Source organism: Abramis brama (genome assembly GCF_963993115.1).
Source record: "Abramis brama genome assembly, chromosome: 6".
NCBI lineage: Eukaryota > Metazoa > Chordata > Actinopteri > Cypriniformes > Leuciscidae > Abramis > Abramis brama.
The window spans coordinates 12,861,672-12,878,221 of record NC_139968.1 but is presented as its reverse complement, the minus strand read 5'-3'; the positions used below and the strand labels follow the sequence as shown (position 1 = coordinate 12,878,221).

The 16,550-nt window shown below is 38.5% G+C and overlaps 1 protein-coding gene across 4 annotated transcripts; it reads left to right on the top strand.

Moving 5' to 3' along the window:
• Positions 1–168: 168 nt before the first annotated feature.
• LOC311084505 (stonustoxin subunit beta-like) lies at positions 169–12,754 on the top strand. Of its 4 annotated transcripts, XM_084116594.1 has the most exons (5): positions 4,114–4,431; positions 6,896–7,062; positions 10,193–10,229; positions 10,564–10,629; positions 10,844–12,754. In XM_084116594.1, exons 4-5 carry the CDS (start codon positions 10,572–10,574, stop codon positions 11,389–11,391), a joined length of 606 nt encoding a protein of 201 aa, XP_083972720.1. In that variant the 5' UTR covers positions 4,114–4,431; positions 6,896–7,062; positions 10,193–10,229; positions 10,564–10,571; the 3' UTR covers positions 11,392–12,754. The 4 variants fall into 4 exon arrangements, with proteins under 4 accessions (XP_083972719.1, XP_083972720.1, XP_083972721.1 ...); XM_084116593.1 differs by lacking the exons at positions 4,114–4,431; positions 10,193–10,229 and adding an exon at positions 169–325; XM_084116595.1 differs by lacking the exon at positions 10,193–10,229 and having other exon boundaries at positions 4,117–4,431; positions 6,975–7,062.
• Positions 12,755–16,550: the final 3,796 nt, after the last annotated feature.

Below are 16,550 nucleotides of genomic sequence, written 5' to 3'. Positions count from 1 at the left end.
TCGATTAGTTTACAATTTTTCACCGGCTGCCATATTTTGCTCCCTCTGTAAACGTGACGAGCGTGACTTCCTGCCACATGGTGCGCGTGCCGCCCTGCTGCAGATCGTCATCACATGCGGATCCGCTGAAGCCGTTGAGCCCCGTGCGTGACTTGAATCCCTCTGCTGATGTCATCTGCGCAGCGCCACTGAGACCTCACGCGCTCTACACTGCATCTGCCCTGAACCGCAGTTCAAACAGCTCGAGCTCTCGGCGCTGAACGTGCGCGGCGCGCGGACTGAGTGAAAGTACCAGATTGGGCGCAACTTCCCAAACGCGTTACAGGTAAGCGGCTTTTAATATGCTTTGCGCGGATGTTTTATTTATGCCTCCGTTAGATGGCACAGGACTCTCTGTGACTGTATTTAATGGACATGCTGCATCTGCGTTTTGGTAAGTGCTCGTGCTGTTTCATGCATGCCTTCAGTTGCAGCGCAGTTTATGCGTGTATGATGCTGGTTTGAAGTGATGGATGCAGTGGTGCCTTTGAGGACTTCAGTGTGTCCCTCCCTGCGCTGCACTGAAGTTGTCGTGGATGTAACAATGATGCTGTCATGGAGATAAATCAGAGCAATAGTGTGTTTGATGCAGATGAAACAGATGCATATGCGTGGGTTATTAGGTGAAATAGACCACTGATGCATATTATAAATATATTATGTATTTTTAAATATACAATATATAGATAAATAATTATAATATAAATTATAATAAATATAATGTCATCTATTTGAATTAAACTATATATAATATGTAAAAATAATAAAACACATAATTGTATGTATGTATTTATAATGAGATTTTTTTAATATTAAGAATACATAATTTAATATTTTCTAAATAACATTTCTTTAAAATGAATTATTAAATAAAAATGTTCTATATATAAATGTAAAAATGTTCTATATAAATAATGATATTATTTTAATAATATTAATATACATATATATATATATATATATAAAAATATATATATATATATATATATATATATATATATATATAATTATTTTTATGTATGAATTATATTTAAAAATACATTAAAATATATGTTAAATGTTTTTTCAATCGAAAAGTGCATTAAATGTATAATTGAACTTTTTTTAAATTGTATATATATATATATATGAAGAGCTCAGATGCAAAGTGCCATCTGAAGGCTAAGAGCCATCTGAAATTTTCTTCTAGAATGATCATTTTTATCAAGCTCGTATATTTAAGTTCAGTAATTTCACTTAGGCTAAATGGCAATGAAAATTACCTATTAGTTGTCATTTAAGTGAAATTACTGAGCTTAAATATACGAGCTTGATAAAAATGAATATTCTAGAAGAAAATTTCAGATGGCTCTTAGAGGTTTTTGTATCTGAACATGTTTCTTTAAACAAATAAATAAATAATTGCCTTTTGGATAATAGATACGTTTTTGTAAACTGGCTCAAAACTCTCAGACTTTGTCTCCGGGCCTCCAGGCCGTCATTATTGTTGAGGCCTTCTGATACATAGTCAAAAGGCACATACATTGATGTGTTCACGCTTTTAAAGCTTTCCTTGCACTTTGGTAATTCTTTCATTCTTTAATTGGAGATCATGATTCATAATTCATTCTAATTTAGTCAAGCTTGTACATGAGATATCAAAATTAAAGATTAATTTGTCTCCAGGGCAAGGTGTGTATGTGCAATAAAGACTCTTATGGGCTTTTAATATTTAATTAAGCCTGAACTTGCCCTCTGTTCACATTCAGGCCCCTGACTAAAATGTGTTTGGCTCGGTCTCAAATCCTAATGAACTGCCTTCCTATTCAGCATTTCTGTGCTTATTATGCCCAAGATTGCAGTGTAAGTTGCAAGGATGTAAGCAAATATTCAAGATTAGGCATCCATCTCAATGTCTATGGTGTTTATGGCCTGATAGGGAGTGAGATTACTAGGGTTTGAAACAAAGCCAAGGATAATAACATTGAACAAACACAGGGCTCCAGACATAGACAATGACATAGGAGTCACTGGCTCCTAAAATGCAACATTTACTCAAAATGATGTTTTAGTTAGAACAAATAGCCTAGATACAGACTGATTGTTGTTCCAGTGGTCTTTCCTTTACAGTTGATTCAACCGTACAATTGGACCTCACATTGTACTAGATAATATGTGAAATGTTTTTTTAGAAGACAATCATTAGGCCTGTTTTAGAGCAAAACTCATGTGTCTTTAATTGCATGTAATCATTACAGTAGTGATTCCCTGTTCATTTCAATTGAACGTAACTGAAACTGTTAGTGAAGTGAAGGTTAAGGCCTGTTCACACCAAGGAAGGACGATAACTATACATGGATTTCTCAGCGACGTCATCACTGCTTGCGCACGCAACCAGGAGGCAAAAGACCCGCGGTCTTCATACCAGAGTAAAGGGTTTAGGCTAGTAGCAAAGTGGTGGTGTTGTCGCTAAGTCAAAATGCCAAGGAATTGTTGCGTAATTTATTTACATGCAGGCCTATCTGTTGTGTTTTATCTGCTCATTTAAATTATACGTGTTGTAAGTAATTCCAAATCTAGGCGAATGGAAGAGTGTGACAGAAGGAGGAAGTTGTATGTTATATTCTTTCTATTCATAATTTGACGAGCTGCACATGTCCACATAGCACGTTTTTGTATGCATCAAGGGATTTGTACGCTCTTATCATTTCTCTTGTATACACACTTGGTGTCTGAATAAGATAATTATATATCAGGCCATACAATTGCTGGCCACTTCTTGTCATCCACAATCCAAAGATCGTCATGTATTGCGTAGGGATCCGGCAAGATCTCACCATTGCTGAGAGTAAGTTTTTTAATATAATCGCCACGGCCGGAGGTACTAATGGCTTCCCACATAATCCATCGTCAAATCTCTGATTTACAGTAAAGTAACGTTATACGTGTCATGAAATGTTGCAGGTCGTAAAGTAACGTAAACAAGGTTAACTTATATAAAAGCAAATTCGGGCTCTATAGATGCTGCACTGCTAACATTGGCTATTACATTACTAACTTAGTCTAACATGATAATTCACACATGCATCACAGTATGTCCGGATTTTGATTTGTAAACAGTTGGACGTTTTACATAATGTTATATTAATATGAGACACAAACAAACAGATCCAACTCTGAAATTGCAGTTTATTATTGAGTCAACAAGAAATTACAAACAATGCGAAATCTACGTTAATTACAATGTTCTTTTACAGAACTCGGCATAACAGCTAGCGGTTTTCTGCCTCCTGGATGCGCGCGCATCCGGTATTGTTTGTATACAAGAAACCCGTGTATGGTAGGCTATCAATAGCCTATCCAACGTAACCCAACTTTATACCGCAGTCTTAATGACTTCCGGTTGCGATCGAATGTAGATTAGATTTATAGGCCAATGTTATTGATGCTATTTGCAGCTAATCGCACCTGCTTAGCACTTCTCATGTGCCGTTTATTATTATTATTATTATAAAAAATAACCCAAAGCGCATAAAAAACACATAGCCTACAATTGTTATCGTATGTTATCATGTTTCATTATGAACATTTCTCTGGTTAGTTATTTACAAAAAGAAAGTGTTGCCAGATTGTGATGGTGATTTCCACCCCAAAAGCTCACCAAAACCGAGATGGTCCTCACCGCAGAACACGAAATCCAGGGGGAGGAGTTAGATTCAGATCCAACTCCTCCTACCTTACATATACCTAAACCCATCTCCACCCCTTACATCTGGATCCAACTCCGCCCCCTGGATCTCGTGTACTGCAGTGAGGTGCTACTGCCAAAACCCGCCCACTCCAAGAAAAAAACGCCCAAAATTTTACTGCCAAAATAATGTGATATCTCATTTTATTACCATGTCATTCAAGGTTGATAAGCACCATTTTTTATCTCCTTAAAACAAAAATAACGATGATAAAATAAACATAAATCAATTTTCCAGGAAAACGGAGGGCAATAATTAAGGAGAATTAGCAAATATGACTAATGTCCAGGTGGACACTGTCAAAACAGCAATCAAGAAATGAACCGATGACTTGCTACACATTGCAGAACATACCGCAGAATTTAGCAGTCAAAACTGATTCACTGTTGATTCAAACCTTTTTCGGCAGCTGTCAGGGACAAGTAGAATGCATGCAGTCTGGACGGTGTAAAAGTTGCAGATGTCTGGTTAGGCTACTGTCCACATGAGCATGAGTCGTCCCATGAACACGTGATATGAGTTGAATACGTGCAGGGAATGGTCTTTATCTGAGTCATAACAGCGATCGCGGAAGAGAAGCAGTGGAAGCCGCTAATGCTCATCAGATCGCGTAAATCAGTGGAGAAATAATAGAAGTGATTCTGTCTAAAGAAATATGAAACGTGTAAGTATAGTCTATATAAATATTTATCTATAAACACTTTTGGACTAAACGCCCTAATGGATGCAGTTTAGTGAAGAACTTTTAAACCTCAGCAGACGTGACTGAATATGAATTGTATTCAAAATGCCACAATGCGACCAATTTTGGTCTTCTAATATAAATTAAGAAATGACTGTCACTGTAACAGAGTTTTCTCATAAAACAGTGTTCTAATATCGAAGCTTTCTAATGATACAGTTTATCAAGTTCAAATAAGAGTGTGATGGTAATAAAAGATGGTTTCTGTCATTTTAGGCAGCCTAGCTCTTATCACACTTATGTATGTTCAAGTGTTCGTTTTTCTAATAAGTTTGGTTTTAGTTGGCTATTTGATTCTATACAATTGAGGTGTGGCATCATGATTGACAGCTGTGATTGACAGCTTCTCTGAGTGAAGTATAGTCACAGAGGCACCAGCAGACTGTGAGCTCTGGGAGGAGACTGAACTTTAAAGGGATACTCCACTTTAAAATGAAAATTCTGTCATCATATACTCACCCTCATGTTCTTTCAATCCTTTATGAATTTCTTTCTTCTGCTGAATATCAGTAACCAGACAATCAATCAGTCAATGAGACCAGAAACTGTCTGGTTACTGACATTCTTCTAAATATCTTCCTTTCTGTTCAGCAGAAGAAAGAAATTCATACAGGTTTGAAACAACATGAGGGTGAGTATATGATGACAGAATTTTCATTTTAAAGTGCAGTATCCCTTTAACTTTAACTTTTGATTTTCCATAACTGTGATTGTTCAATTAGCAGATATCAAAATTGGAGCAGCCAGGCTGCTTAAAAAAATTCTGGGGTGTGTGTTTGCGATTGAGTTTATGGGAGTATGGACAGGACTTTGATACCGCGGCTCCACCACACGTTCTCTACTAGGCAGACTCTGGCTCCAAATGACATCATTAGCCCAAGATGGCACTAGCCATCTGACATTTTGGCTTTAATTTTCTACAGTGGAAGGAAGCGGAGACATGTCGTCCATCTTTTTTACAGCCTATGGCAATAACCAAGCGTGCCGCACAAGCCCTGAAAAGTGAAGCCAAAACGCCTCGATCGTCCCCCAGTGGCTGGTCCTAGTATAGGTCATAAGCCCCGCCTCCCCGTGTTATTCAACCAACTATGAGACCAACTAAACAATTAAATACACTTCAAATATCTTTTTTTCCAAAGGTGGTTTCTTTCATTTGCTGTCGTTTTTATCACGCTGGTGTAAGTTCAAGTGTCTGTTTCAAAAATAAGTTGTTTTTTAGTTAGTTACATGATGCGGTGGTGTAACGTCATGATTGACAGCTGTGATTGACAGGTTCTCTGAGCGAAGTAGTCACTGAAGCACCAACGGACATTTTTTTCGGGATCTTCGGAGGACTGAGGAGATTGTATTTACTTTATTTTAACAAGCCTCTTGTCGTACTGCAATCAATTTTTACAAAAGTGTGCAGAATCCACTCTCCCTGAGTGCATTCTGTGAGAGTGAGGGCGGAGCGTTGATTTCACGGCTTTACTTCCTGCTCACGACTGCGCAGGTCTGGTCCCAAGATCGCTACTGCGCAGACTCAAGTTCCAATATGTCAGCGCCATATCGGGACACTGGCGGCTTCAGTTCTCATCAATGGAAGAGAGCGAAGGGGTGTCGTCCATCTTTTTTACAGTCTATGGTAATAACGTGCCGTGAATAGTGCAGGAGTGCCACAAGAGTGCAGGAATTAGTCCTGCACTCTTGTGGGGTTATGATTGGTTTAATGATAAGCTGACATCTGATTAGCTGAAGATTATTATGCTCATGAGAATGAGAATTGAGAGCTGCCAGGAAAGTCTCAAAATACACACAAATCCAAGCCGATGCACACACGGATGACGATTTGCAAATTCAGATTCAATAATAAACTCGTTTTTACTGAAAATCACACTGCTCACAAAAAGCTCTGCTTGATTCTTTTGTAATATTTTGTAAAGCATCAATAACCAAAGGGTGCTTAGATAAGGGTCAATTATGTTTAATCAAACTCTGATATTCATGTTATAGAGCATAATTATTATTTAATAAAAGAAGAATGAGTAAAATCAGATCCAAAGCACGCACATCCACAGCAAAGCAACATGTTGCTCAAATTGGCTGCTCATCAAAAAAAGTCGACACACCACGGCTCCAAAAAAGTCTATCATTAGATTTTTCACACTTTTTTTCCTTTTTTATAAAAGCAGAATAAACAGATGCAATTCTTTGAAATGTACTTTAGCCCAATTAAGAATAATATCCAATACATTTTTACTACTTTATGAACACATTTTACTGAAAGTCACACTGCTTACTGAAAGCTTTGCTTAATTATTACGCAATGCTTTGTCAAGCATTAGTAACAAAGGGTGTTGTGTTCACATAAAGCTCAATTATGTAATAATATACTGTTCTATTTCAGATTGTCCATCTGTAAGTTCACTGATCAGTATTGTGAAAGTGTGGCTTCAGCTCTACAGTCATCAGACTCCTGTCTTAAGGAACTGGACCCGAATAACAATAACTTGAAAGATTCAGGAGTGAAGCTGATCCACTGAAGAGTCCAAAGTGCCAACTGGAGAAGCTGAGGTAATTTTAAAATAGTAACATTTTAAAACTATATATCGTCACTGCCAGATGAAAATCTTGTATGTCCAAATCCTATGCTTTTCAGAAAAAAATTAACCCTGTTAAAAACCCTGTAGTTTTTAAATAATTGGTTGGTATTGTGGCTTTACATTATGGTCAGACATGTGCCATTATATTATTAACATTCTACCAAAATCAAGCTCAGATGGAGTTACAAGGTTTTTGGCCAGCTAATGTAGAAGTTAAGCATTGTGTCTGTCATTAGACCAGCCATATCCGAGGCAAGTAAGTACATTACATTAGTTTTCATTAGGACTGGACAATAATTAAATATCAATAAAGCGATATAATTTTTTTCAATAACAGTGATATGATTTTTAAACACATTTCCTATATTTCAATACATTACAGGCATGGGCTACGTTTACGTTTTGTCTCTCATATTTTTGGTGGCATATTTGTAGAAATTATCATTCTTTCTAAATGTGATGTAGCCTGTAATGTCCTGTAACTTCTAAATAAACAGAAACAGCCTCGACTGAATAAGTAAGTGTGTCCTCTTTCTTTTGTGAAATAGACCTAACGGTAGCCTAATTTATTTCTGTGTGACTAATGTACAATTTTGACATAAATTAATTCATTGTGATCAATGTATCACTTTTTGTTGTAAACCTGAGGTAAAACATTGATGCTTGGGTTTTAAATATGCAAGTAAACAACAAAAATGCCAGCAAACAATCGCTTTTATCATGTTTGTTTTGCGATCACGCTGTTTCCAGTGATTTCTTTCTGATTAGTTTTCTGTTTAAAGCCCTGGCTCGCACTGAGCCGACAGTGGAAACGCTGCTATTCAGATTCATCCATCGGAATTAATTCAGGTGGTCATCAACACTCAAAATGTCCCTCAGCAACATGTGTTTTTGTTGTTGCTCTTTTTTTTTTTTTTTCCTGTAGCACTTTTCATATTCTTTATCCTGGCTGAAGCACTTTTTTCAATCTATAAGAATAATATAATCAATCTATGTTAGCTTATAGTTTAAAGTTAAAGATATTAACATTAATAAGTTGACTCTTATTATTATTATTTGATGGTGATTTCACATTTTTTGTTTGTATGAAGGCTAAATACAAATAAAATATTAACAATAATTAATTTGTTCCATTTTTATTTCTAAAATATTATATCGTTTTATAGGAGGAGGTTTTAAAGACTTGGCAAATACATTTTTAGAAGTTTGTATGGTACAGGACATTCATTGTGGGCGTTCTTGGCAGTTTTTCCTGAGGCTTTTATATTGTTCATATCGATATCGGAATTTTATCGCATCGATCGAAATTAAGAAATATATCGTAATATATATTTTGGCCATATCGTCCAGCCCTATAGTTTTCATCAACATACAGATTAAAAATGTTTATTGTAGCTATGTGGGGGCTCCGTTTTTTTCTGTAGTTGAATACATTTGGCCGAAATGCTAATTAAGATTGTATTGGCTATGACTAGATGGCAAATGGTAGACTAAAGACTCTTCTCCACTCCTCAAGTACATAAAACATTAGCCTTTATAGACATAGTGTTTCTGGAGTAAGGAAAACGCTGTAGGCTACTTATCTAAACAACCAGTTCTTTATTTCCTATTGCATCACAAACAAGCATATACCGTCACCAAACTGTGTGCGGTACTTCATTCAAGATGGACTGACAGTTTGAAGATCTAATGGAGTTACGAGTTTCAGTCACAAGCTCTTTTAATACTTTTCAGTGGTTAAATAGTTGTAAAATCAACAGACAGACATAAAGTGACCAATAGCATTGATTTATGAAAAATTAATCGAAATATGGAGATACATGGTTTCTGGGCGACAATGACGATATTGAAGTTTACCCATCACTGACAATGTTTTTGTCAGTTTTTTTCTTAACAGATTATCAAAGGTTTAAACAACTGATTTACATCTGAATCCAATTGTAATGTGCACGTTTGTTCAGATTTATGTGGCTACAAGTGTGAAAGTTGTGGATTACACGTTTAATATAGGGTTATTATGATAAAATATAGCTGTAAGCAGCAATTAGGGGGGCCAAGTGCATCAAAAGCAAAGTGATGAGCTAAGCAAGGCATTGCAGGGAGCATCAGAACAGTAATGATTTGACAAATTAAGTTTTAATGCAATAGGCCGTAGCTTTGCCAAGAGATTGCATAAAATACTATTCTTTGCCTCAATATAATTGTTTTGTTTGTTTTTAAAATTTTCATATCTCTTGACAGTAAGTAAGTGGTGCTGTGCATAAACTGTGCAAGTACCCTCAGGCCATGGTTGTCATAACACACACCAAGTTTGGTCTGAATATGCTGAAGCATTGCAGAGATATACTGTAGCTTTACATCCATTTTGGTGTGCTCTTCGTCTAATTCAGGGTTCCTCAAACTCGGTCCTGGAGGGCCACTGTCCTGCACAGTTTAGCTCCAACCCTGATCAAACACACCTAGCTGTGAGTTTCTAGTGATCCTGAAGACATTGATTAGCTTGCTCTGGTGTGTTTGATCAGTGTTGGAGCTAAACTGTGCAGGACAGTGGCCCTCCAGGACCGAGTTTGAGGAACCCTGGTCTAATTTGTTGATGCGCTATATAAGAACGATTTGGTCTATTGAAAATCTTTTGATTTCGAAAGTTTTTGCCAGCACGGTCTGATTATGATATGAGCCAATGTTGGTGAAAAATGGACAAACCATCTAGGATGAATTCAATAAAAGATTTTTGAAAATATACTGAAAATGATGCTATATGGTAAATTTTTTCTTCAAAACCTTACAGTTCAAAGGTTATTGGCACAAGCATAAGTGCAAATTTGGACAGTTGGTGGCACTTTTAGTTTTGATTGAAAGACTCCAAATTTGCTGTGGTTATGTAACGGTCAACAGCTGGAGTACCCTTGAGAGCCACCAGAGGGCACTCCACACCAGACTATTGTCACTCTCTCAAACTACATTTCCCAGAACTCACTGCCCGGACTCATCATCACTGATTGCATTCACCTGTATCTCATTACCTTGTTAGTTTCAGCCTATTTATACCATGTTCACTCATTCACTCACTGCAAAGTTTTGTATGTTGTTACCCCTTAAAGCTGCATTTGGATCGTGTCTCGGAGCAGCTCGTAACAGGTTAATGTTCAGACTGTCCTCTATCTGTTTGCCAAATTTAATAACTTTCCCACGGTAACTTTATAGGCTGCTAAAGAGCAACATCAGCAGCAGCAGAAGAAGAAATCTTACGGATACAATAGGTGCCTTCGTACCTTTGGTGTTTGGCCCTTAATAAACTACAAAAAAATTGTTTAGTAAAGGATGGGCAGAAAAATATGATTTATGTTTAACGATTATTTACTATATTTTGTTTGTTGTGTTGTTTAAGACTTATTTCCATTTCTTCAACATTTTTGGTGAGTCAGATGAATAGAACATGGGACATTATGCTTTTCTTTTTTTTCTTTGACAGTCTGGATCATGTCTTTGATTATGGATTATATCGGAGAGACCATGAGTAAAGCAGAACTACAAAAATGTAGGTCAACACACACATACTTTTTCTTCACAGTACACCATTTTACATTAGACAAAGGTCTAATAAAGTCATTATTTACAGAATAAGGTCTCGAATATAAAATGTTTTGAGTATGTACATGCGGTCAAAATGTTTAACCGAAAAGTAGATCCAAGGCCAATCTGATTCTTGAACATATTTTGGGGTCTTATTAATGTTGTTTTCTTGTGTGCAGATTTTTTTGATCTCACATTGGATCCAAACACGGTACACAATTGTCTCTCCGTTGTAGAGGGCAACAAAAAGTTGGTGTGTAATCCAGAACCGATGTCACATCCTGATCATCCAGAGAGATTTGATGGCCTTCCGCAGGTTCTGTGTAAGGAGCGTCTGACTGGACGCTGTTACTGGGAGGCTGAATGGACTGGGTTGGGTGATATGGTAGTGTCATATAAAGGAATCAACAGGAAAGGAGAAAGTACTGACTGTAGGTTCGGAGCCAATGAAAAATCCTGGATTCTGAGCTGCTTTGGGGAGAAACTGATCGCCTGGCATGATAATATGGGAACACACATACCTCCCCCATCACCTCCCTTAAACAGAGTAGGAGTGTATGTGGACGAGCCGGCCGGCATTCTGTCCTTCTACAGCATCTCTGACACACACGCACTCAGACACTTACACACATTCAACACCACATTCACTGAACCCCTCTATGCTGGATTTGTGCTTTATACTAATTCAGTGTCTCTGTGTGATGTTGAACCAGAGGTCGACCGATAGTGGATTTTACCGATAACTACCCAGCCAGCAATGACACGTGGGGCCCAGATGGGTTAACTACGGGTTCCATGGGTACTGTGTGGGCATGGGCTTTGGCTGGGTGAAATCAGCGGGTCCCATGTAGGTTTTGTAGTACGAGTCCCACATAGGAAGCCCATATGAGCTGATTACATGGGCCCTATAAGGGACAGGCATGGGTCAAGTGGGCATGGGTTTGAACTGGGAACACATATATGGGTCTTGCATGACATATTTATGGGCCAAGTGGGCATGGGTTTGATCTGGGAACACATATATGGGTTTTGAATGGCATATTTATGGGCCAAGTGGGCATGGGTTTGAACTGGGAATGCACATATGGGTCCTGCATAGAATTGTTATGGGCCAAGTGGGCATGGGTTTGAACTGGGAACACATATATGGGTCTTGCATGACATATTTATGGGCCAAGTGGGCATGGGTTTGATCTGGGAACACAGGGTCTTAAATGGCATATTTATGGGCCAAGTGGGCATGGGTTTGAACTGGGAATGCACATATGGGTCCTGCATATAATTTTTATGGGCCAAGTGGGCATGGGTTTGAACTAGGAACACATATATGGGTCTTGCATGACATATTTATGGGCCAAGTGGGCATGGGTTTGATCTGGGAACACATATATGGGTCTTGAATGGCATATTTATGGGCCGAGTGGGCATGGGTTTGAACTGGGAATGCATATATGGGTCCTGCATAGAATTTTTATGAGCCAAGTGGGCATGGGTTTGAACTGGGAATGCATATATGGGTCCTGCATAGAATTTTTATGAGCCAAGTGGGCATGGGTTTGAACTGGGAACACATATATGGGTCCTGCATAGAATTTTTATGGGCCAAGTGTTAACAGATATGTTTAGCTCACTGTATGACAGTTTCCCACCATCTGTTGGAATTTTTTTTTTGCTCAGTGAGTTTATGCAAAAATGTTTACAGTTTAAAACGAGGTTAAAAGTTACACTTTAAGCACTTTATGAGTTCTGAGCATGATTTTGCAGTACTGTATTAGCATGATACTGATAAAATACTGTGAATGGAAGATTCTAAGTATCTAAAAAAAAAAGCTGGTGAATATTACCATTGTCTTTACATTTCATTTTGATAAATAGTATAAAATACAAGCATGAAGAGTAAGTGAACATGCATTTGGTGGAAAAAGGTTTATTTTAATATGGATTTTGCATTGACATGGACACTGAAAATTCATTGTAATGTTAAAAAGTCACTGAACATGTAATATGTGAAACATACAATGATACTTAACAATAGAGATGTGATTGCTGAAGAAAATTCAGAAAATAAATGACTGCAGAGAGCTCGAAACTGATAACACTGTCTCCTCGTTTCTCTCCTGTTTTACAGGAATTAATCTGTTATCCACGGTGCCATTGCTACGGTACCCGTTACATTGTGACATTTAAATTGTTTTTTAAAGATCATTTTTGTTGTTCAATTTAACAATATATTTCTTGCAGTTCAAAGCGTCAAGTGTCTTGTATTTATCTTGGACTTATATTCATTCCTCATTTTTAGTTTTTCTTAGATTGTTTCCTTAAACCACTTGGCATGGTTGGGCTTAGATAGGCCTTGCATGAATTGCCCAGTTAGGACCCACATAAGATCCTTACAGAGCCCACTTTAAGCCCATAGGGGCATTCACGGTTGAATCCTGGTGCAAGCCCACTTTAAACCCCTTTAGGCAGGTGGGGCCCAAATGGGTCTGACATGAATTACCCAGTTAAGACCCACATAAGACCCTTACAGGTCCCACTTAAAACCCATCTGGGCATCCACGGCTGGCCCCCGTGTGGATCCCGGGTGCAAGCCCATTTTAAACGCCCTTTAAGCAGGTGGGGCCAAATGGGTCTGTCATGAATTGCCCGGTTAAGATCCCACATAACACCCTTATAGATCCCTTTTAAAGCCCATCTGGGCAGCCACGGCTGGATCCTGGGTGCAAACCCACTTTAAACCCCTTTGGGTAGGTGGGGCCCCAATGGGTCTGGCATGAATTGCCCAGTTAGGACCCACTTAAAGCCCATCTGGGTAGCCATGGTTGGATCCCGGGTGCAAGCCCACTTTAGACCCATTTGGGCAGGTGGGGCCCAAATGGGTCTGACATGAATTGCCCAATTAAGACCCATGTAGTACCCTTACAGGTCCCACTTTTAGTACGTCTGGGCTTCCACGGCTTGCCCCAATGTGGATCCCGGGTGCAAGCCCATAATGGGGCCCACATTTGCTGCCCATGAAGCCCTCATCTGGGCCCCACATGTCATTGCTGGCTGGGTATAGGTTGGACCTCACTGGCCTATAACCGATTAATCAACCAATAGTTTTCAAAATGGATTCTGAATGAAAACAAGACATAAAATTGTGCTGAACTTTATTACAAAAATTAAAAAACAGTACTGAACGATGAAGTTGTACTGTACTTTTTGAATATAAAAATATTAATATGTTTGTTCATAGTGCATTAACTAATGTTAAGAGAAACAACTTTAAAATGTAAAAATTTATTAGTAAATGTTGAAATCAACAAATGAACAATACGTTTTTTAACCTTTGTTAATGTTTCAAATAGACTCTTATTGTAAAGTGTAACCATTTATAAATCCGAACAGTCATGCTTAAAGATGGCCAGGCGTTAAATTTCTAGATATTAAAAAAATATTGAGGTTCTGCTAGGACGCAGCATGAAAAAGGACGTAGGCCCTGTTTACACCTGGTATTTTGGTCAATCAGATCACAAGTAGACGAAGGAGACACATAGCCTACCTGTTTACACCTGGTGTTTTAATCCTTCTCTTCAATCCACTTTCAACCACTTCTGTCCTGATTTCATCGAGGGGAGGGTCTATAGGCAGGTAAATGGATGGGCTTTTTCAGATCTTTCGATCTGATGGACAGAATAAAGTCATGCAAATTTACATGTAAACGCAACCGAAAACGACAGAAAACATACAGAGAGCAGCAGCTTTCGTTTCTGCTCTGACAGCCGCAAGATCACGCTGAACGTGTGTGTTAGAAATCAGGACTGGTGAGTGAACATTGTGCTTGGTACATTTTTCATCTTAAAAACCAAACCTGTGTCTTCAGCCAACAAAGTTTAAATCCCGTCTGACGAGTGCGCTTCTGATAATGTTCACGCATTAGTTCGGTAGGTGGAGAATAGACGGTCTTTTGTGGCTGTTCAAACGCATTCGACCACATGAAAGCTTACACCATGAAAGCAATCCGGTCAAATGCGTTTACCTCTGGAAAGTGGACAAGCTCAAAACATTTTAGACCCTGTTTACACCTGTATTTAGCGTCGGTCACTTGTGATCCGATTGACCAAAGCGCATTCTTCCTACTTCCCACTTTTACCGGTACTCTTAAAGGTGAAGGATCCAAGGGGATTCTTTGCAACCGTACATTTGTGTTGTTTTATTTTCTTTCTTTTTTATGTTCATTAATTCATTTATCTAATCATTTTATTATACAATTGAATCGAAATCATTTATAATAATAATTTAAACCATTTATTTACTCATTTTATCGATTCATTCATTGATCAGTTATTTTATTATTTTTCCATTGTTTAGTTGTAAATTATTTTTGTTTCAAGTGGTTATTTGTCTTCATGAGTAAGAGATAAGAGAATGTCTCCATTTCAAGGGTTTAACGTCACAGGATGATGTTGTGAAGCAGTAATTTACACCACTATTGCTTGTGTTATAATAACACTTGTTGTATTTGTGCTGGTCAGACGAAGTCTTAGCATTGCAAAACACACAACTAAGATTATTCAATAAACTCTGCTCATTTTACCATCACTTTGTCTCCTGCTTTCTGCTCCTCCCTGCTTCCTCCATCTGCCTCTTGTTGGAGAATTTCTTTGAGTCATGTCTAAGTATGATGTAATGAAAATGACAAGCATGACAAAATGGGTCTGAAAAAGGATGAGAGAATGGGAAATAACCAGTATGCATCAGCAATGCAAAGTGTCAAAATACAGTATGAAACAGAGCACCATTGTGTGAGGTTTGACCAATAGAGAAGACATGTCTAACTGTGCCAAGGTCACCAGGCGTGAAAGAGGGGAAGAGATAGATTTGAGGGTGCCCATTGGGCACCTAGCGATAAGAAAAAGTATAAGACATGAACACTGGCCATTATAACTTTAGATGTCCGGACGGCCGGCCGGCTTCTCACTTTGTTGCTTGTCAATAAAGTTAATTCTTCTGACCTGGAACCTCGACTCTGAGAAACTTCTTTGAGACCTGAACCAAAAAGAACTATGAATTTGCCACAACATAATTGGCGAGCCAGCCAGGAGGGACAAGGGGTCGAGGAGTGACCACGGTGGGCGTGCTGGCAGAGGCCTCACAAAACAAAGGTGCACCAAAAAATAAGGTAAGCAAATTTTGCTTATATTTGTTTTGTGCTGCCCCTGGTAAGCTAACGCCTGGTTGGTGACTGCCTTAAACAAAAGACTCCACCAAAAAGAACCTAAAAGTGATAAAAGATAAGGAGGTAAAAGGAGGGTAGGTTTCAGGTTTTGAGAAAAAAGTGCATGCAGTATCTGTTTGTCTGTCCATACGCAGGTGCGTATTCCATTCGCATGAGGTGCATTGTACACGTGTGCGTCACGGTATTTTATGCGAAAAGTGCGTTTGCAAGATTATATGTTGTATTGTCCCTAAACGCAGAAGGTGCATTCTAACGTGAGAAGCACGTTAATTGTGTACGTGAGAAGCGCGTGCCCACGCGAGAAGCGCGTGTCCCAAACACAGAAGGTGCGTTTTAACGTGAGAAACACGTTATTTATATACGCGAGTGTGTATTCCATTCGCATGAGGTGCATTGTACACGTGTGCGTCACGGTATTTTATGCGAAAAGTGCGTTTGCAAATTTATCTGTTTGTCTGTCCATACGCGAGTGCATATTCCATTCGCATGAGGTGCATTGTACACGTGTGCGTCACGGTATTTTATGCGAAAAGTGTGTTTGCAAAATTAAATGTTGTATTGTCCACAACGCAGGAGGTGCGTTGTAACGAGAGAAGCACTTTATTGTTAGTCTTATCTGTTGTATTGTGTGCGCATGTGATCTGTTTTATGTGAGGAGAAAAGTG